The sequence below is a fragment of the Apodemus sylvaticus genome, chromosome 7, assembly GCF_947179515.1.
Source record: "Apodemus sylvaticus chromosome 7, mApoSyl1.1, whole genome shotgun sequence".
NCBI lineage: Eukaryota > Metazoa > Chordata > Mammalia > Rodentia > Muridae > Apodemus > Apodemus sylvaticus.
The window spans coordinates 127,776,354-127,797,107 of NC_067478.1; the positions used below are offsets into that span (position 1 = coordinate 127,776,354).

At 45.6% G+C, this 20,754-nt stretch overlaps 1 protein-coding gene across 2 annotated transcripts in view; it reads left to right on the forward strand.

The window, feature by feature from the left end:
* Positions 1 to 20,754, forward strand: part of Yap1 (Yes1 associated transcriptional regulator) — a 71,291-nt gene that overhangs the window by 38,415 nt on the left and 12,122 nt on the right. The window contains exons 4-6 of one of the 2 annotated variants that reach the window (XM_052189145.1): positions 2,761 to 2,874; positions 13,853 to 14,034; positions 16,504 to 16,551. In XM_052189145.1, coding sequence (XP_052045105.1) covers positions 2,761 to 2,874; positions 13,853 to 14,034; positions 16,504 to 16,551 — 344 coding nt within the window. The remainder of the gene's footprint in view (positions 1 to 2,760; positions 2,875 to 13,852; positions 14,035 to 16,503; positions 16,552 to 20,754) is intronic. The other variant, XM_052189146.1, reaches the window with a different exon arrangement.

Below are 20,754 nucleotides of genomic sequence, written 5' to 3' on the forward strand. Positions count from 1 at the left end.
CTTTCTAAGGCAGCTACTATGTCCACGGTGTATGGGCCAGTCTCTCATTGGCCTCTGCGATTTCTTTTTTTTTTTTTTAAGATTTATTTATTATTTATATGTAAGTACACTGTAGCTGTCTTCAGACACACCAGAAGAGGGTGTCAGACCTTGTTATGGATGGTTGTGAGCCACCATGTGGTTGCTGGGATTTGAACTCAGGACCTCTGGAAGAGCAGTCAGTGTTCTTAACTGCTGAGCCATCTCTCCAGCCCCCAGCCTCTGCGATTTCTCTGACTCCGGCAAGTGAGGAGGGGCCAGTCTAACACAGGGGCGGTGGAGACTGCTGTTTGGGCAGAAATTGCAAATGGCTTTCCTGAATTATTACCGATGCAAGAGCAGGCAGTTGAGTCTTGTCCTGTGTTGCAGTCTTATCTGTTTAAAATACTTCAAGAAGTTAGTATTTGTACTAGTAGATAATTATAGATCACACACACAATATTGGCAAATTCTATATAAAATTTTATTTTCCTAAGGATAAATCTAAATTTTAAATTATTTTTTAATTTTAATACTTTTTAATCTTGTTCTTGATTATTCTAATTCCACCTTTTTAAAAAACCCTCTTCTTACATCTCATTTAAAATATTGATCTCTTTCTCCATCTTCTGCAAGGATTCTTTTTTCCCTTCAATATTTATATCTCGCCCAAATGACATTAGTGTGGGGACCAAGCATGGCCATTGAGTTTTGAGAACACCGCCATCTTTTGTACACCCAGAGGACCAAGTTCTTCCTCAGGCCCGCATCTGCTGAGGCCCAGATTCGTGTTGTTTTGCTGAATTTGACTAGTTACAGATGGTTGTTTTCATCTGTGAACACACTGACACTCTTGGACATTGTGGCCAGCATCATACGTGTTAGGCGAGCGTCCGACCTCGGGGTATAGCCTAGACCTCTTTTTTTGAGCTTTGTTGTCCTTAATTCTGCTACTAAAGGTTAAATTGTGATTGAGCTGTATCTCTTTTTATTTCTTCTTGCTCTCCCTCAGAAGGAAAACATACCTGTGTATAGCTTAGCCTGTGTCTGCATAACATTCTAGTTCTACACAGGAAATGTGAAAGACAGTGATAAATAGGTAAAGAGTCTGTTTTGCTTTGAAGTTATATTTTGATATGGGGTGCACGTAAGGCTGTTAGCATCATCATTAAGGTAAATAATTAATTGATGAGGGGAGAGAAGATGCAGTTCTAACTGACCTCGCCACCCTCATTATTCATGCTGTAACTGTTTCAAGGTTTTCATTCAATTTTGGGGGATTTTTTTGGGGGGGTGGTTGGGTTTTTCAAGGCAGGGTTTCTCTGTGTAGCCCTGGCTGTCCTGGAACTCACTCTGTAGACCAGGCTGGCCTCGAACTCAGAAATCCGCCTGCCTCTGCCTCCCAGAGTGCTGGGATTACAGGCGTGCGCCACCACCGCCTGGCTTTCACTCAAGTTTTTAATGGTAAACTGATACTAGTAGACAATTTTCTGAACTAATGTTTGTTTTCAGAATTAGGAATGAAGCCCAGGATCTAACATGTACTGAGCAAGGTCACCGCTGCCTTATGTTGCGCACTCTAAAATTGTTTTAAAGATAAGGTTCACTAAATTACTGCTGGCCTTGAATTTGTAATTGTGTGAAGTGGCCTCAGTCTCCTGAATAATTGAGGTTACAGGTGGTGGGGGGGGACTATACCTGACGTACTTGCATTTAGTTCTTGTAACTCTACCCATTCTTAGTGAAATTAACAATTAATAGAAGCTTCACAGATTTCTTGTAATCTAGGAATGCAGACAAAAGTTTGGGCTAGTAGATTTATAGCTCCAGGAAGTGGAGCTCCAGGAGTGGAAACTGGTACATGAATTCCAGATCACCCTGGGCATCCCTGATTGTTCTCTGTGTGGGGACAAGGTGGAGCCATCATGTAGTTTTAAAAGTGACAGCGCAGTCACGTGTAGCTCATCTCATACTTAGTGGAGATGAGCAGTCACTGCCTGCCGCTTCCCCTGGGCTGATGAGTTCTCAGCAGGGCTAAACAGAATATTAGTGCAGTCTTTAGGGTGAACTCTGAGCAGAGACAGAAGGCCATGATGGCGGTGACTGGTGGAATGCTGGCCAGAGGCCACGCGATCGAGCACGTCCAACCCCATAGCCATGTCTCTTGGGATTGTCCAGTCAGCCACTCAGCATCTCAGGAGCGAGCGGCCTTGTCGGTTAGAAGTCTGGCTGTTCTGTGTGTCTGGTGGCTGGTGTGGGTGCTCCTTCGCCAGGTTTATTCTGCACTCTTTCCATTAGGCACTTTGCTTCTGTGAAAAGAGGACGATGCTTTTACCTCACCGTAGTTGTCACGTTTCAGAGCCCTCTGTCCGGCCAACACACTCTCAGTTTCCCTGGAATCCTCTTGGACCAGCAGAGTTCTGTAGGCCAATACTTTGGAATGCATCTGTAGTCTGGATTTCTTGGTGTGATAGTCGCATAAATAATGGAGCATGGCTGTCAGCTACCATGTGCTTTTAGTCTGACCATTTAAAGTTCTCATCTGCCTTTGGGGACGCCAATTTCAATATTCAATGATTTCTTTTTCCCAGGGGATAATCAGGTAAGTGGCCTGCCTTATTTCTCTGACCATAGGCTGCAGTGCTTTGTATCTCCTTGTGTCTGTTCTTTTTTAAAGGAGCACCACTCAGCTTTTTGAGGTGCACCAGATCAAAACCAACCAGTGTGCTCTCTGTGTTGTAGGCCCTCTTCCTGACGGATGGGAGCAGGCCATGACTCAGGACGGAGAAGTTTACTACATAAACCATAAGAACAAGACCACGTCCTGGCTGGACCCACGGCTCGACCCTCGCTTTGGTAAAGTTTACCTAAGAACCGTTGTGGTCATTTGGATGCTAGTGTGGGGGCTGGGAGCCTGAAGAAAACTCAGAATCTGCACCACCTCTGGTTGCAAGTGCCGTATAGACAACTTCTTCCCTTGCTGGGCTTTTGTTGTTGTTTGTTTAAGTGTTTCATTTTTTAAACCTGAGAAATCAAGGTCCAGATTAGCATTCCAGCCTGGGCTGTGGTGAGCACAGTAAACCTCGGGGCGTAGTCATTGCTTCAGTCACATGGTGATCTGGTTGGAAACAGGCCAGCACGTGTTCTACAAACTGGAACAGAGTTCTCCCCAGAGGCGGACACGCATGCTTGGTGTGCTGCACCTTCAGGGCTGAAGGTGGAGACGCGGCTCTGAGCAGCAGAGCAGGTCTGAGGGCAGAGTCTGCAATTGGTGGGAGTTAACCTGGTTTTCCATTAAGGGCCTTGCCTTCACTTTTTACTTAGGAAATGAAAAGCCAAGCAGAGCCCTCCTCCCAAATGTGCTGGGAGGGCGTTGGTGAGGGTCTCCGTTCCCACTCGCTGCCTTTTTGTCCTGTTTGTAGTTTCATCTGTTGGCTTTCTGAAGTTTCTTCCCAAAGCATGGAAAATGAATCTAAAAAGGAACATATAATGTGGTTTGAGCTCTCATCTCGGCCCCATGCTGCTTTAATGGAAACAATGTGGATCAGTGCGCGGTCGGTCAGACGCGGTGCGGAGCCTTTGAAGCTTCCCAGGGGCTGACCTGACCACGCCACAGGCTTTACTGGAAAGGAGAATTAACTCTGTGAATGCCATGAAAACACAACCCTGGGGCTGGGCAAAAATACCTTCCCGGGAGAGAGCCTTAAAACCCCCGATACAATCCTCCAGTGTCATCTGTTTACTTGGAAACAGACAGCACAACAATAAAAAGCAGTGTTTGGGTTTACCTCAGATGTCAGCTTTATTGGCTAGTTAAGCCCCTCACCCCCTCCTCCAGAAAAATCCGAGGGGGTTGTGGCCTCGGCCATCATTTTGACAGATAGCTGGTTTGACTTAAACCAGCTGTTTGTGCTTCTAGATCTGTTGTGGTGTTAAGAAAGTAGCAGCATACGTGTTAGCAGTTTGCAACTTCAAATTCTGTTAGTACTTGAATAAGTCTTTGTGTCTGATGCAGGACACTTTGAAGGTAGGAAATCCCTTAAATGCTGCACTAGTGTCAACTGAAATGATAACAGTCACATTTCCTTAAAGCATATTTGACCATTCAGTTCATCTGCCCTTGGAGGGCATGGAAGAATTGTGCTATGTGTCCTTTTAACTATATGTGTATGTGTGTGTGTCCATAGTGCGTGTTGTTGTTGTTAAGAGAGAGAAAAGAAAGTGGGAAGAGCCCTAGCAGTGGAGAGAAGCTTAGCTGTGGACCTAGTTTTATCTGGTGATCGAACCTACAGCTCGGGCCTTTAGGAAAGAGTGGATATTTGGGGTGAGGACAAAACCCCGCATCCACCCCCAGCGCACACAGTGACGGAGATCCTGCCTGCGCTCGACCCCTCCTCCCACCCTTCCTTCCCCGTCTTGGGCCCACTGTGCATGTGTGTTCCAGACAGACCTGGCTGCGTGCCAGAGCCAGACTTCTGCAGTCAGAGCTGGAGTGGAACTGACGGGCGGGGCGGGGCGGGGCGGGGCGGGGCGGGGCGGGGAAGGACTTAGTGGGCTTCTCTGATGTAAAGTAACAGCAGAGAGAAGCAAGCTCTTAGCTGCTGGCGTTGACCCTTGCCTGGAAACCCAGAGTTTGCTAGAGTGGGTAGTGTTTTATCTCTGCCAAAGAAGTATACACTCCCCTCGTTTCTGAGCCCGGGCCGTGTAAACAGGCACATGGTGTCAGTCATGCCTCCCATGCATGTGGAGGCTGCTTGTCTTCTCCACACCGAGTGAGACAACCAAGTATCAGCTGAGCCAAGCAGGAAGGCAGAAGGGTGTCACACTTTCAGTCTTCTAGCATGGAGGGTAAGCTATAAATTATTACGCACTTCAAATATCAATTTCCAATATATACATCTATATACACTCATGTACATATATACATATATGTATATATGTGTGTTTCTTACATATGTTTTTATGTGTGGTTAGCTGTAGAAGATGAGTCTCCTCCAGTGTTAATGCTGGTTGTTAAATTCTACAAGAGGCTGTTGGCTTTTTAACCCACATTAAAGAATATGGGACTCGTAGTATTTTGCCGATGTTAAATCATGTCATATTTTAGGCTAGGGAGGTAGATGGCTCAGTGAGTAAAGTACTTTTAGTTCAAACATGAGCAATCTGTGCTTGTGTTTATGTTTGGGGTCAGCTAGGTCTTCTGTGTGCCCCTGTCTGGCCTGGACGTCATTATGTAGACTAGGCTGGCCTCAGAGGGATCTCTGATGTTTGCCTCCTGAATGCTGGAGTTAAAGGTATGCACCTCCACACCCAGCTTTGTATTTAATCGTTTCCCTTAATTTTTTGTCATTTTTTTATGAATTGACTATTTTTATTTTTTTATTTTACTTCACATACATGAATGTTTTGCCCTTATGCATATCTGTGCACTGTGTGAGATTACCAAGCATAGGAAAAAGGAAAGAAATATTTGTATCTGGACCCTTTCGTGCAGTTAATCCTCAGCAGCTGTACGCTGAGCGCTCTGGGTCTCGGAGGCCATGTAAGGCCTTCTGGGCACAGCTGGGATTGACTTTGAAGAGGAGCAGCGTTGTTATGTTAATCTTTCATCTAGAGATAAGCCCTATCTCCAGAAACAGTCCTGGCAAGTGCCTGGTGGGGATGGGGGTGCTGGTGGAGCAGAGTACACTACATTGGTGTCCTTAGCAGGGTTGGCCCCACTGCCTGAGGTGGTCTGTCTATCACAAACCTGCCTTTCTACTTTCAGAACCTGTATGAGACCACTGTGACACCGCAGCTGCTTTGAGCGAGTCCTGCCAATCTCCCAGCGCTTTGCCAGCTTAAGAATTTCTTGACATGAGTGTTTTGATACAAATATCCAAATAGTTCGAAGGGTGGGGGGCAGCAAGATGGCTCATTGTTAAAGGTGCTTACCTGCCTGGTGACCTGAGTTCAGTCCCCGTGACCCATGGTAGGCAGAGAGAACAGGCTCTGTTCTGTACACAGTTTGGTTATATTCCCCCACCACATTAAATAATGTTTCAAAATAAAAAAGGTTAGTACTTGGCCTGGCGTCGTTACTCAGTACCTACGCAGGCTCCCAGTTGTGGTGAGCAGTTTCTTCGTTGCTCACCCAGAACTCTGAGTGTGGTGATTCGAGCTCTGCCGCTAACACTGGCACTCTGGCCGCCCACTTCTCTCACGCACCAGAACTGTGAGCACAAGCTACTGCTAAGCTAGTGATTTTCATTTGTTTTGTTTGAGACAGGGTTTCTTTCTCTGTGTCTGTCCTGGAACTCACTCTGTAGACCAGACTGGCCTCGAACTTAGAAATCCGCCTGCCTCTGCCTCTCAAGTGCTGGGATTAAAGGCGTGCACCACCCGGCTAAGTGATTTTTTTTATTATTGATATATTATTTACATTTCAAATGATTTCCCCTTTTCTGGGTCCCCACTCCCTAAGTGATTTTTAAAATCCAAAGTCTTAAGGACACTGTAACTGTAGCCTAGCAGTTTGTGATTCAAAGCTGTTATTATGGGATGTGTACACGTGCACACAAACTTTACGTTTCAGGTTCCACTTGTATCAACTTTAAATGGCGCTGAGGATGGGCTCGCTGGTGTTTAAAAACGCAGACTGAAAGGAAAGAGCAGGATGTTGCAGATTTGGGAGTCAGTAGGGGGATCTCAGGACTTTAGCTCTACTGCTTTGTGACCCCGACTCCAGGTCACCTCAAAAGTCTGCCCTTGAGTCTAGTCTGTCCTCAATAGCATGTCACCAGCTCGGGACAGGAGTAGTCATTAACTGTGTCCCACACTGAAGGGATAAAAGGAGAGGAAACAGGACCTGGGAAATTAAAGGAAAGGAGCCACAGGCCATGGTGCGTGTGCCCTACGGATGGTTGGCTGTGGTGAACGAACGGCACCATAGCACCCATCAAGTGGAAATCGAGACAAGCCCGTGTGGGGAAACCACGTGAGTCTAAAGTGTGCTCACCCTCCCACTGCGTGCCTGTCGCTGTCCGACCCTTTTCTACAAATAAGACTGTCAACACCATTTCCACAGTAGGGAGAGGCGTGGCCCCGGGATGGAAGCTGAGGATCAGTTAGAACACACCCTCTACCTCACCTCAATCCCATCTCCTTCCCCAGATGCAGGAGAAGGTGTTGAGGGGACTCTGTCTGTCTGTCTGTGAGTCCTTGTCCTCAGGACACTACCCTGCCGCAGTCTCCTGTGTGCTGGGATCGCACAGGTGCCCTGAGATGCTCTGCTGTGTTGTTTTTCCTTTTGTTCCATCCGAACTGTGCTGTCGGGGGAAAGGCCAGCCTTCTGAAGGTTGGAGGGGGAAATGGTTTGAGTTCTTCACTTGTCGTCCGTATTCCAGTCAGTTAAAGATGGGAACACTTCCTTAGGTGTAGTGAGTGAGCCTTTAACCCTAGCACTCAGGAGGCAGGGGGATTGTCAGCTTTGTCCACCTCAGTGCAGTCAGCCCTACAAAGTGACACTGTCGCGAACTTGGCGAGGGGGCGGTGCTACTTCAATTATCTTACTTCAAAAAAAAAAAAAAATCACTACATTGCTGGTGCTGCTGTTCTAGAAGCTGGTGGTAAGAAAAACAAAGGGTGTTTATTTTTACTGTCTTTTTATGCAGTTGTTATTGTTCAGTTTACTGTAGTTTTCTTGGCCTGGTTGTATTTTGTTTGGTGGGAGGCAGTGTGACATTCTACAGCACAACTGGCCTGCCACTCACTACAACTCCAGCTTACCTTCAGTCTGTGGTGATCCTTCTGCCTCAGTTTCCCCAGCGCTGGGATTGCAGAAACAAAACACCATTCCCAGCCCAATTTGTTTTCACCAAGTATGCTTTATAGTAACTTACTTAATCTGTTATCACCAGCAATAAATAAACAAAATCTAGTGTAAGACACTCGGTCATTTTCTGTATTTTTAACCCATGGGATGCTTATGGGATGCTTATCCCAGAACTTCTCAAAATAAAAGGTTTTCTAACACTATTCATCTATTTACTGAAAAGTTTTTAGGTTCCAATAGTATTTTTGTTTTGTCTGCATTTACATTAGTGTGCCACATGTGTCCTGTGCCTATGGAGGCCAGAAAGGGGGCACTGACCCGCTGGAACTGGAATACAGATGGTTGTGAGGCACAGTGTGGATGCTAGGACGCTCTCACACTGTCACCTTGTACTCTTTCAATTAATTACAACTAAAGACACTTTGCTTCACAGTAGGTATTTGCTCTTCGCCTCAACTTTTAAAAATAGCTTAAATATAAATAATTGTATTTATTTATGCGTACATATTGAGGTTAGAAGGCAACTTGTAGGAGTTGATTCTCTTTTTCGTGTGGGTTTCCGAGATCAGACTTGGCTCGTCAGGCTTGGTGGCAAGCCCCTGTCCCCACTGAGCCATCTTGCTGTCCAAGGCCTGGGTTTTCTGTGTACAGAGCTCCTCAGAGCAGTCCTCAGGTCGTGCTCAGTTTCTGCTGTGGTGCTTGGCACATGTGGGAATGTACCGCATCTTCTCTTGGAGCACATATAGCATGCCTCAGAGGAAGGATGCACTGGTTAGCTCTGTCACCCATCTCTACGCCTTTAGAGCTTATAGAAAAGATAAACATGAGCATCTTTGAAAATCACAGAAAATCCTAGAAACGAACAAAACTTGGGAAGACAGGAGGAGAAGGAGCCTATGTATAAAGGAGCCAGTGTTTACAACGCTCTCTTCTGAGGAGGGGAAGGGTGTGGTTTCTATACAGCACATAGAAACAAATTGAAGACTCGGTGAGTTACTGAGGTGGTGTTTCCATCTGTATTCTTCTCCATTGATTCTAAAGCTCGGGGGTAGGTGTGAGGCGGTGTGATCTACACAGAACCTGTCTGTCATCTATGTTGGTAAAAATCATTTTATTAAGTTAAGGTTATTGGAGCTTGGCAAATCTTCAGGCTGTTAGCTTCTTTTCCTGTCCATGCCCCCGGAAAACACCAAACTTATTATAAAATCATTTAAATAATTTATTCTGTGTTTTTAAGGATTTTTTTTTAAGATATCTATTTTATCTATATGTGTATATGCCTGGCTGTAGGTGTACACCATGTGTGTACCGGACATTAGGGCGGTACGAGATCCCCTAGAACTGGAGTTACACACTTGGGAGCCATCACAGGAGGTCCTGGGAGTTGAACCCAGTTTCTCCGTCAGAGCAGTAAGCGCTCTAACTGCTGAGCCAGTTCTCAGGCCCCCTTTATCCTTTAGAGGGGTGTTTACAAGTCTAGAGTGGTTTTGTTGTGTGGGAGGGGAACAGGCTTTGAGGAAGGCTGGGCTGCTGATTGTGCTTTGGCCTTCTTTCTCTGCTCCTGAGACAACATAGTAATAAAACAAGATAACCAAGAGGACATCACTGGGGCACATCCCCACTGGATGGAAGGTATAAAGACAAAAAACAAAGAGAAAGTGGAGTTGCATCTGCAGGCGGAAAGACTAGGACCCCTTGCATCCCACTAAAAGAGGGGAGGCAGTGCTGTGCTGCACAGTTGGCACCTGGCTCTGGTGTGCGTCATACAGACGCTCGAGAATTAGCTGCATGCGAAGGCTCCCCAAAATCACAACTACCATGGAGCCTGCAGAGACAGCTCGGGGTTAAAGGTGCTGGCTGTTCTTACAGAGGGCCCAGGTTTGTCTCCCGCCATCCACAAGGTGACCTGAAATCATCTTTAATTCCAGTTCCAGGGCATCCAACAGCCTCTTCCGACCTGAGGGCACCAGACACACAAGTAGTGCACAGATATACTTGTTGGCAAAACATGGATACATACATAAAATAGAAATAAGTCTTTTTTTTTTTTAAATAGCACACCCTGTTCTTTTACCAACAGTCAGTTTAAGTTAAAACCCACAAATTGGAAGTTAACTTTGAAAACATGACCTGCTTTGTTAGCTCTTCAGACATCATGAAGTTTCCTGGTGTTTGACTACACCATATGAAGCCGTAGTACTGTGGTCTATCAGACTACACAACAGAATATAAAACTCAGAGGTAACAAGAAAGAACTAGTGTAGGTTATAAAGATTATTAAGTGAAAGCTATAACCCACGAAGAGAAAATAAGGGAAGTTTAAAAGACGGGTGAAAAGCTGAGAAAGCTCACGTCTACCGTACACATAAGACTTACTTGAAGGGACCAAGTAAGTGTCTAGCCTGACTGTGCCTAGAATCCCAGCGCTCGGGAGACAGACAGGAGAGTTGTGGGATCGAGTCCACTCTGGGATACATGGTGCTGAGATAACCAGGAAAAAATCAATTGTCACTTAGAAAAACACACGAGGATGGTTCATATATGAGATTCCAATAACAGGGCTGGAGCTGTACGTTGTGCTGTCCTTTGAGGCCCTAGGATTGCTCTTTATAACGAGGTGAAAATGGAAATTGGGAAATTGAGGTTCAGACTTTAGTGTAGGCTTAGCAAACTGAAAAAACACTGGGGTGGACATTATTATCTCTCTCCCTCGGGTGAGCAGAACTGGAGGATTTTACAAAGACTTTTTGTGGAAGAAGGGCTTCCTTCCCTGTTAGCAGTGAGGGTGAGGCTGAGGTCTGTGCCTCTGGCAGGGAAAAGTTGGCAGTCCCTGGTGATGTTGTTTATGTCATCCTGGATGATCTGACTGGCTGTTCTGCACAGTGCACATAGCAAGAGTGACAGCCAGACTAGAAATTGATTATGAATCACCTATTTCAGTGTGTGTGTGTGTGTGTGTGTGTGTGTGTGTGTGTGTGTGTGATGTCAGTTCTATGAAGTAGAGGGAAACCCACCACATAGCCCAGGACCTCATGATCTCATGCTCTGCTTCCGTCTATCTTCAGAAGGGGTGGTGTGTGCCCACTTAGACGTGAGGGGTCTCTCGTGTTGGGAGGGTAGAGTGTGAAGTGGTTTCTGAACAGCGAAGCCCTTGCATGGACATGGTGGCCTGCTTACCTAGAGAGAACATATTGGGAATCTTGAGTTGTGAATACCACAGCTCAGAAGTACCACATTTTCAGTGGGGGACTGTAACAATGACAAGCAACAGAACAACACTAGGACTATTCCCTGATTGGGTGACATTGAACTGCTTTGATTTCTGAATGTTTACCTAATGGAGTAACTTAAGAAAAAATTAGAAAAGAATCTGAAATCACTTGGGGTAGGGAGATCCTGGGAAGGGTTTGAGGCAGAATCTAGGGTAGTCCAGGCTAGCCTCAACTCACTGTGCAATCAGGGATGACCTTGAACTCCTGGTTCTCCAGCATAATCTCTCATATGCTGAAATTATAGGTGTGTAAACATCCCAGTACCTCCAACTAGCGGTCTGAAACTTTGTAGTATTTGTTGATCGTGGTTTAGTTGCCATGCCTTTCACATGGTTGCATGTAGCCCTATATAAGGAATTTTAAAAGTTAGTGTACTCCTTGGGAGCTAGACCGATGGCTCAGGTTGTAGGAACGGGGCGCGCTTGAACAGACGCAGACTTGTCTGTTCAGGGGATTCTCATGGCATACTAGTCAAGCCTGAACACACATGTTAAAGTTTTTAAAAATTTAAAAAATTGTCTTCAATTGTCTTCAACTCTTTCAGCATAAATGATAAAATTATTTTTTTAAAAAAGACTCATTTTCATGTTATGTATGTATACATGTTTTTCCTGGAAGTATATCTGTGCACTACTTGTGTGTCCAGTGCCCTGAGAGATCAGAAGAGGCCGGGCAGCGGCGGTGGTGGTGGTGGTGGTGGTGGTGGCGGCGGCACACAACTTTAATCCCAGCATTTGGGAGGCAGAGGCAGGTGGATTTCTGAGTTTGAGGCCAGCCTGGTCTACAGAGTGAGTGCCAGGACGACACAGAGAAACCCTGTCTCCAAAAACCAAAAAAAAAAAAAAAAAAAAAAAAAGATCAGAAGAGATCCCCTGGAACTCGAAATAAAGATGATTTCGGGTCACCTTGTGGGTCAGCCAGAGCTTTTATAAGATAAACAAGCTACATAGAACCGTGAGCTGTAAATGGGAGTCAGAAATTCACCTTCTGAATGGGCACCTCTGAGAGCAGTGACCAGCAGGAGGCCGGAACTTCATTGCCTGCCTGTATCTGTATTAGTTTACTTGGGGGATACGGTTTCCCAGGTCCCTCAGCACAGGCTGGACTGAAATCTGAAAGGGTGAGTGGGAATACCCTTTGGTCATTATGACACTGGGACAAAACTCAGAGGCTTCCACCCACCCAAAGGGTACTTGAGCGTCATCAGGATGCCCATTGGTATAACTCGCAGACTCACTGCCAGCCAGCTCATCCTAAACAGTGTATTCAAAATGCGACTCAGACTAAAGAATCATTTCATTAAAAACATGTAGATTAAAAAACAAAACAAAAAAACAAAAAAACAAAAAAAAAAAAACAAGCCGGGCGGTGGTGGCACACACCTGTAATCCCAGCACTCTGGGAGGCAGAAGCAGGCAGATTTCTGAGTTCGAGGCCAGCCTGGTCTACAGAGTGAGTTCCAGGACAGCCAGGGCTATACAGAGAAACCCTGTCTCGAAAAAACAAAATCCAAAAAAACAAAACAAACAAACAACAACAACAAAAAAAACATGTAGATTTTTGAGTCTGATGCATCGCATCCTGTGGGCATTGTTTAGATTCTATTTTGAACAAACTAAATATTTTTAAAAATCCAATGGATGGATTACTGTAAACAAGAAGTTGAGGAACTGACAGCTTTGGGCAGTGTTAATATGGCTGTGTGTGTGTGTGTGTACCACGAGACACTCAATATATGGATGAATATAATCTTAAAAAATATTTTTAAAAGCTGAGGCGAAGAGCAAATACCCACTGTGAAGAAAAGTGTCTTTAGTTGTAATTAATTGAAAGAGTACAAGATGACAGTGTGAGAGCATCCTAGCATCCACACTGTGCCTCACAACCATCTGTATTCCAGTTCCAGCGGGTCAGTGCCCCTTTTCTGGCCTCCATAGACACAGGACACATGTGGCACACTATGGATTAAAAAATACAGAAAATCCCATGGATTAAAAATACAGAAAATGACCGAGTGTCTTACACTAGATTTTGTTTATTTATTGCTGGTGATAACAGATTAAGTAAGTTACTATAAAGCATACTTGGTGAAAACAAATTGGGCTGGGAATGGCGTTTTGTTTCTGCAATCCCAGCGCTGGGGAAACTGAGGCAGAAGGATCACCACAGACTGAAGGTAAGCATGGACATTCACTTCATGGAAATATGTTATTAGCCAGGTTTGGTCATTTTGTTGTAGAGTTCTCCTCAGAAAGTGGTCTTTGAGCTATTGATTCAATTTATACCCTTTGTTTTAATGACTTTGGTTTGGTTTTGCGGGCCTGCGTCCCCACACAGACTGTGAACCCTGGATTATGTAACCCACCAGCTTCTGGGAGAGAGATTCTCCTGCCTCTGCCTTCTACCTCACAGCAGGACGGAGTGCTGGCATTATAGATGTACGCCATGGAATTCTGCTGTCATGTGGCCTCCCTGGGTTAACTGATGTTACAGGGCTTAGGTGGCAAGTACCTCTACCCGCCGTGCACCTTGCCGCCCCTAACTATTCAGACAACTTGCCACTTTGATTCCTGTTCTCTGATGGTACATGAGTTCCGTTTGCCTTCGGGATCTGTAGTAGTTGTGGCAGCCATGAGTCACAACCATGACATTTGTGGTGGCTTCTCAGGGGCTTCTGGCTGGCCGTCTCCCCCTTGCAGCTTGAGTTTTCCGTCTCTGGGCTCTCAGGACAGTCTTTGTGTCATTTCAGCCATGAACCAGAGGATCACTCAGAGTGCTCCGGTGAAGCAGCCGCCACCTTTGGCCCCCCAGAGTCCACAGGGAGGCGTCCTGGGTGGAGGCAGTTCCAACCAGCAGCAGCAGATACAGCTGCAGCAGTTACAGATGGAGAAGGAGAGACTGCGTTTGAAACAGCAGGAATTATTTCGGCAGGTGAGACCACAGGTTAGAGTGCAGCCTTTGTCTTCCGCACTTTCCCTCCCACAAGTCTGTGTTTCTCATTTTAGCTTCAGTCAGCTGCCAAGGAATGTTGGGTTTGTGGAAGTCGGCTCTCTGCCTGTCTTTGTCCCATTCCTTGACTGGCCTCGCTTCACATGCACTGTAATTCATGGTCCTACGTCATAAAGAGCGTGCTTGCCTTATTTGTTTGTTTGTTTGTTTGTTTGTTTATGTGTAAGTACACTGTAGCTGTCTTCAGACACCCCAGAAGAGGGCATCAGATCTTGTTACAGATGGTGGTGAACCACCATGTGGTTTCTGGGGTTTGAACTCAGGACCCTTGGAAGAACAGTCAGTGTTCTTAACTGCTAAGCCATCTCTCCAGCCCCAAGAACTATATTTATTAGCCAGAATGGTAGTGCATACCTTTCCCTCTCATCCAGAACTTGGGAGGCCATTGCAAAAAGATCAGGAGCTCATGACCAGCTTGAGCTGCATTATAAGGTGAAGGCTAGCCTGAGCTACATGAGACCCTGTTTCACAAAAGAAAAAAGAAAAGTACCTGGGCAATTGTCATTGCAGTTGAGAAATGTTTCTTCTCAGGTGCAGGTGGATTACAGACATCGTTTCTGAGACCTTCACAAGTGGAGGAACTCTGGGCTATTCCTTGGAGAAGAACAGCTTCTACCTTAAATGAATTATTTGTAGAGTCTACTGTGTGACATTTTCTTTAATGGCAGATATTTCAGTATTGCTAAGTCAAAGGATTTCATTTAAAACAATACAGGTTATCCCCGAGTTTATAAGACCCCCACATCTTAGATTTGTCTAGTGTGTTTTCTTACGTTGAGGGGCAGGAGGACCTGACAGTGAGGATCTTGAGACCAGTTCCCTCAAAAAGCAGTGTTGTTCACCAGGCTGAAGATGAAGAGATGATCTCTGGACAGGTCTGGGCGGAGTAGAGTGGTGTGAGGGAGCATGTTCGTAGCGTGTGTGCGGCCCTGGGTCCAGGAATCCCTAGCCCCACCCAGTTATTTAGTTTATCTTACTTCAAGATATTGTTCCGATAGTAGGGAGTTGGTCTTTGGTTAAGCAGTAGATCTTTTCAAATTTGTATACAAACGAACGAGTGGTGCCTCGGTACAGTGGTCAGGAGTGCACAGAAGGAGGGGCACAGGGAATACAAGCTCCTTTCCCCACAGACTCTTGTTTTGTTTGTAAAATAACAGCTTCTTCTTTATCCTCACCCCCCCCAAATGTTTACCAACACAAAATAGTTTCTGTACTTCCTAAGTTGCTTTTTCTAAAATCAGAGCTTCTGTGAATATTTAAAATTAGTTTTCCATTACGCTTGTGTTCCTAGAATGTTGACCTTAAAGATAGATTAACTTAAGTCGTAGAATCTCAGACAGACTCCTACTTAAGCTATCGGTGCTCACTTATAATGTGTCCCCGTGATCCAGGTGAGCTGCCAAGGTTAGTGCCAGCAGACAATGAGAGAGGACTCTCTTGAAAGACATTTATAAAAGATGCACAGGGAAAGCACACTAACACAGGTGTCTCACCTCCATGTCACTGTGCAGAAGGAAGGGTGCTTCCCAGGTGTCTAAAACACTAGGAACAGGTAGCATGAAAAGGAGGCAGTGTGTGGCAGTTAGAAGAAATGAAAATAATAAATCCGGGTTCATTGTCTTCATTCCGTTGTGACCACATGACCAATTGGTGGGCATACAGTGAAGTTGCAATTTCATATGCATGTGGGCTGCCAAAAATGAAGATTGTTACAGAATAAGAAACTGCTTATAATGTCCTCTCGGTTTTAACCTAGAGATGCACCTCTCTCACTGTGTTACGTCAGTTAGCCAGGGTTTCTTGGGCCAGTTCTGCTACTTGTAAAATTCTTCCTTCCAAAGAAGCTTTGTGGCTGTTCTTGGGTGGTGGGTCCTGAGCAGAGTGGCCCTCCTCCTTTAGAGGCGGCCTCTGCTACTTTTCTCTGCTGCTTACTGTGTTGTCTCGCCCAGTTGTTGAAGGGTCAGACCTCCTCTGCTCTGATGCTAATGGACTGCATTTTAGTTTAGAACTGTTTATTTAGCAATCTGCAAATTGCGTATGTCCTAAGGTCTCTGGCTTCCTGTGAACATCTCCCATCCACGGCTGTGTCTGATCACTGAAACATTGAAAATTATTTCTACTTGCTGCTACATCTAACACAGAAACAAAGCGCCTGCCCGCCTGTTACTACATCTGCCTTTGTCTCGGCGATGAGCCTTGCTCTCTCTCCTCAGTGCTGCTGGACTGTGAGGGGCAGTGTGTTCTGTGGTGACTCCTCCTTAGCCTGCTGTTTCTTGGGTAGCTTGGGAATTCTGTGCTATGGTGAGGTCTGGATACAATTTATAAGTCAGCCTACACAGCCAAACCATGTGGCTTAACGTAATTTTTATCCGTCTTATTTTTCACTCTTAGGCAATACGGAATATCAATCCCAGCACAGCAAATGCTCCAAAATGTCAGGTAGGCTCTTATATGATGTTTTAGCGTTGGGGAAAAGATAACTAAATTAGGAAAGAGAGACACCGTGTTCCTGGCCCTGCTCTCATTGGAGATGAGCCAGAATGGATGTGTTTGAGTCATCTTTCTCCCAAGACACTTAGCTTTACTTTTCCAGGGGACTGACGACTGTCTGGCCGTGCTGATTCTCCCAAAGTGTGTGGCATTTGAGACTCTCAGAACTTCCTATTCCATACACAGTGTGTCTCGGTGGTCATTTTGCCAGCCTCCCAAATGTGTATGATTTTTGTTCGAGTAGTTTAAAATAGATTGTTGTTTCTCACTCTTTTTAAATGGTTTAAAAGAGTCAGTGAGTTGAACCATAGCAAAGAAAGCAGTTAGTGTCTGTACCTGCAGCTGTGTTTGGAAGTCCTAATGAAGGTGGTGTCCTCGGTAGCCCTTCTGAAGGAGGGTGTCCTTCGTAAATGTCAGGGTTGCCTCCACCCCATGTTTCAGTTCTCCCCCGTGACACACTGGTCACGAAAGCACCAGACTCTCCTAGCTGAGCTATGTGAATAGTGGCAGTCGATGTACCAATGTGGATCCAACATAATTCTGCTCAAGAAGACTCGAAAGAATTAGGAGTTGAAGAGAGTCTGTGCTCTCTTAGATGAGCAGAAGTGGCCATAGAACACTCTGCCTTTCTTCCCTTGCCCCACTCCTCCCACCTCTCTTTTGAGGTGTCACTGTCTCGTAGCCCAAGCCGGCTTCAGTTTTGTCTACGGTTGTCCTGCCTCAGCCCTCCTGATTGCTAAGATTGCTGCCATGGCAGCAGCCAAACTCACTCTCTGTGGCTCCTCTGGGCTGCGCGGAGGGAACGCATACTGTCAGGTTGGCCAATAAATAGAATTACTTGGTGATAAAGTCAGGTGCCATCCTTACTAAGAAAATAAACTATTTTTTTCCTTTCTTTTTTCAATTTTTGGGTTAGGTAGGCCTTGAACCCACAGATCTGCCTGCCTCTACTTCCATGTCCTGGGATTAAAGACACCTGGCCTGAACTCTGTTTTCTTTCTCTCATTTAACGGAAACACAGAGTAAGGGAGTGTACAAACACTAGCACAGCCGTTCTCAAGGCGAGGGACACTGTACATCTGGTTGCAAAACTGCATAGCCCTGGATCTTACAACCGACGACAGTCTTTCCTTCTGTTTCTCTAAAGTAGTGGTGGTTTCCATCAGTGATTCTCAAGAGATGAAGGTAACTCTGATTTGCATTCAGATCATAAGTCCTGTAAGTCAGACATAAATTCAGAGGCTCTCATTCTTGCTCTTGTCTGAAACCCAGATCAATCCAGTGGCTATAGCTGCCTTCAGGACTTCATGACTATAGCTGCCTCAGGACTTCATTTAGCACTTGAATAGAAAGTCTTCGAGTAGTAAAGGCATTAGGAGTTCAGAGGTATTAAACATCTTCTATTCTTTGTGTATTGTTTTGTTTTGAAGAAAAGATTTCATCAGATCCATAGGCCAGGCTGGCCTTGCACCAGCCTCCCAGGTCCAGGTCGCAGATGTGCGCCTTGGCGCAGGGCCCAAGTCGGTGACCATCCATGTGCTCGGGTGTGTACAAGGCTCTGGGTTCAATTCCCAACACACACATAACCCACAAACGTGACATGTAAACAGTAAAATGTTAAGGTGTTTTCATTGGAGCAGTTGCTTTAGATTTGTATAGTCTAGATCAAAAATATTTGAGAGAGATAAGTTTTGAAAATGCCACTACACGGGCTAAAGTGTAGCTAACATACTAGTTTCTGTGGGTATGGTTGTACAGACAGAGCCGTGGCCCTGTGCTTGGGAGGTGAGTGCTGCAGGGTGAAGGCTTCAGAGCTTGCCTACCTTGGCTGCATAGCAAGTTTGAGACTGGCCTGGACTCACATGAGACCCTTTCTAAGACACAATGGTTTGCTCCGCATGTTTTAGTTGTCAGCATCTGGACTGATGGCTATGAAGCTGTGGATCTGTAGATTCCGACTGTGGTGCTGGACTCTGACATTGAAGTTTTCAGGGTGTTTTTCTCTCTCACCCTACATATGTTCTCCATGACCTTAGGGCATTGTATATGGAGGTAAAAGTGACATTTCTTGTATCATAGAGGGTACAGCTTAGTACTTCTATGACAAAAGCCAGAACAGTAGAGTCGCAAGTTATTTAATCTGTGTTTTGCATCACCCAAGAGCCTTTAAAAATGGTAGCTCAAAGATCCAGTGGAAACAGTTGGATACTGCAGTTCAGGGAGCCGCTCAGAGAGCCACTGTTGGTCCACATGCAGCAGAACCCCAGTAGGGCCATTGAGCTCACCCTTCTGGGCGATGGGGCATGGAGACTTTTCCTTGACAAGTAAGAGAAGAGGCGATGTTGCTGGACCTCATGGCTTGTTCTGCAGAAGAAAGATTTTATTTGCTGAGTCTACTTGGAGAAAAGGAATTCTCAATCTGGCCTGCCTGTGAGGGGAGAGAGAGTATATGAGGAAGACAGACAGGAGAGGATCAGAAAGAGACATGGCTTAGGGGGCTTCCTCTGTCCTCTTCAGATCACTCAGCTGCCACAGCTCCATGCCTCGGTGTGGTTGGGAGGTGGGCAGCGGGTATCCGTTTATCAGGGTTTCTCTGGGCAGCCCTGGCTTTCCTAGAACTCCACGTGCCTCCGACTCCCAAGTGCCGGGATTAAAGCATCACACCTGGCAGGGAAGATGGTGGAGAGGGGGCTTCTCACGAGGCACGTGAGAATCAAGTCAGCCACATGTGCTCAATAGCCTAAGCAGACCTGGGAAGGGCTCAGGATGTGCAGACTTGGTGCAGACTTCATAGTTGTTTCTTGTTCGCTTCTCCAGTAGAAAGCTGTGTCTCATTCGTAGCCGTGGCCCTGCGTGCGCAGGTGTCCGCAGCTCCAGACTCCGGAGTGTGCATTGGTTTTATTCATTTACTTACTTAGACAGGGCTGAGGCTCTGACTGTCTTGGAATTTGCTAGACCAGGCTGGCCTTGAACTCCTGGCAGGCTTTTAAGACCTCTCTCCTGAGTTACTGGATTACAAGTGTGTACAGGCACTGTCAGCATTTTTGAATAACTACAGTCAAAAAATGTTTTTAGCACTCACTTTTAATGAGGCTAACAAATCATGTCTGTATTCTGGGATCCTGTAGCATGTGTGTGTACCCGTGTCCCTGTGGGTTAATGAAAACCTTAGGCATGTGGTGTGAATCATATCAACAGAAGAAAGACCCTTCAAGGTATTTTTAGATCTTCAAAATTAAATATGGAACTTGTCACCATAATTTGTTGTAGTGTGTTTATAGGATTCGGAAAAAATGTCCTTATGTAGAGCTTAAATTTCCATTTCTATAACCCAAAAGAAACTATAGCTGTGTGAACATCTCTGCTCTGGTGGGTGAGCACCCCCTTCCCCTTGACGTGTGTGCACGTCTCTCCCAAGGCAGTCCTGCACCCTCCAGCTCTGTCACAGGTCTTCGGGAAGACACATTTTGAGGAAATGGTTATCTTTTTGGGTACACTTTGCCCTCTTTCTCTGCTGAAAATGGGGCTCTAAGTGTCTGGGGTCTCCCGCCTACAAGGCTCTGTGGCTCACACTTCGTGGTTAGTAAGTCCTCTTCATGGTAAGCTGCTCTTCGTCAGTGAGACGCCTGCTGATCCCCTCTCCTACCAGTTAGGGCTTTCTGTCCGCACTAAGGCCAAGTCTCATCCAGGTGTGTGCTCTTCAGAATAGCTGAAATACCCAAATCAAGACGGTCATGTAAATGTCCTGTCTCAGATTTAGATGGTCAAAAGATGCTTTCAATCTTCATAGAAATGACAGTGTGGGTGATTTGTGGCTGGGTGAGACAGTTCTCCCTATTCCTGGCCCAGCTCAGGATGCCGCAGGAGTTACTCTGTGATTGAGTAATAGCATTGGGGGATTTAGCTGGCTACACATTAACACTTGATAGAAAAAAGGTTTAGCTGCCATATGTTGTTGTTTTGTTTTTGAAGATTTACTTATTATATGTAAGTACACTGTAGCTGTCTTTTGAAGATTTATTTATTATATGTAAGTACACTGTAGCTGTCTTTTGAGGCATCAGAGCTCATTGTGGATGGTTGTGAGCCACCATGTGGTTGCTGGGATTTGAACTTGGAACCTTTGGAAGAGCAGTCAATGAATGCTCTTAA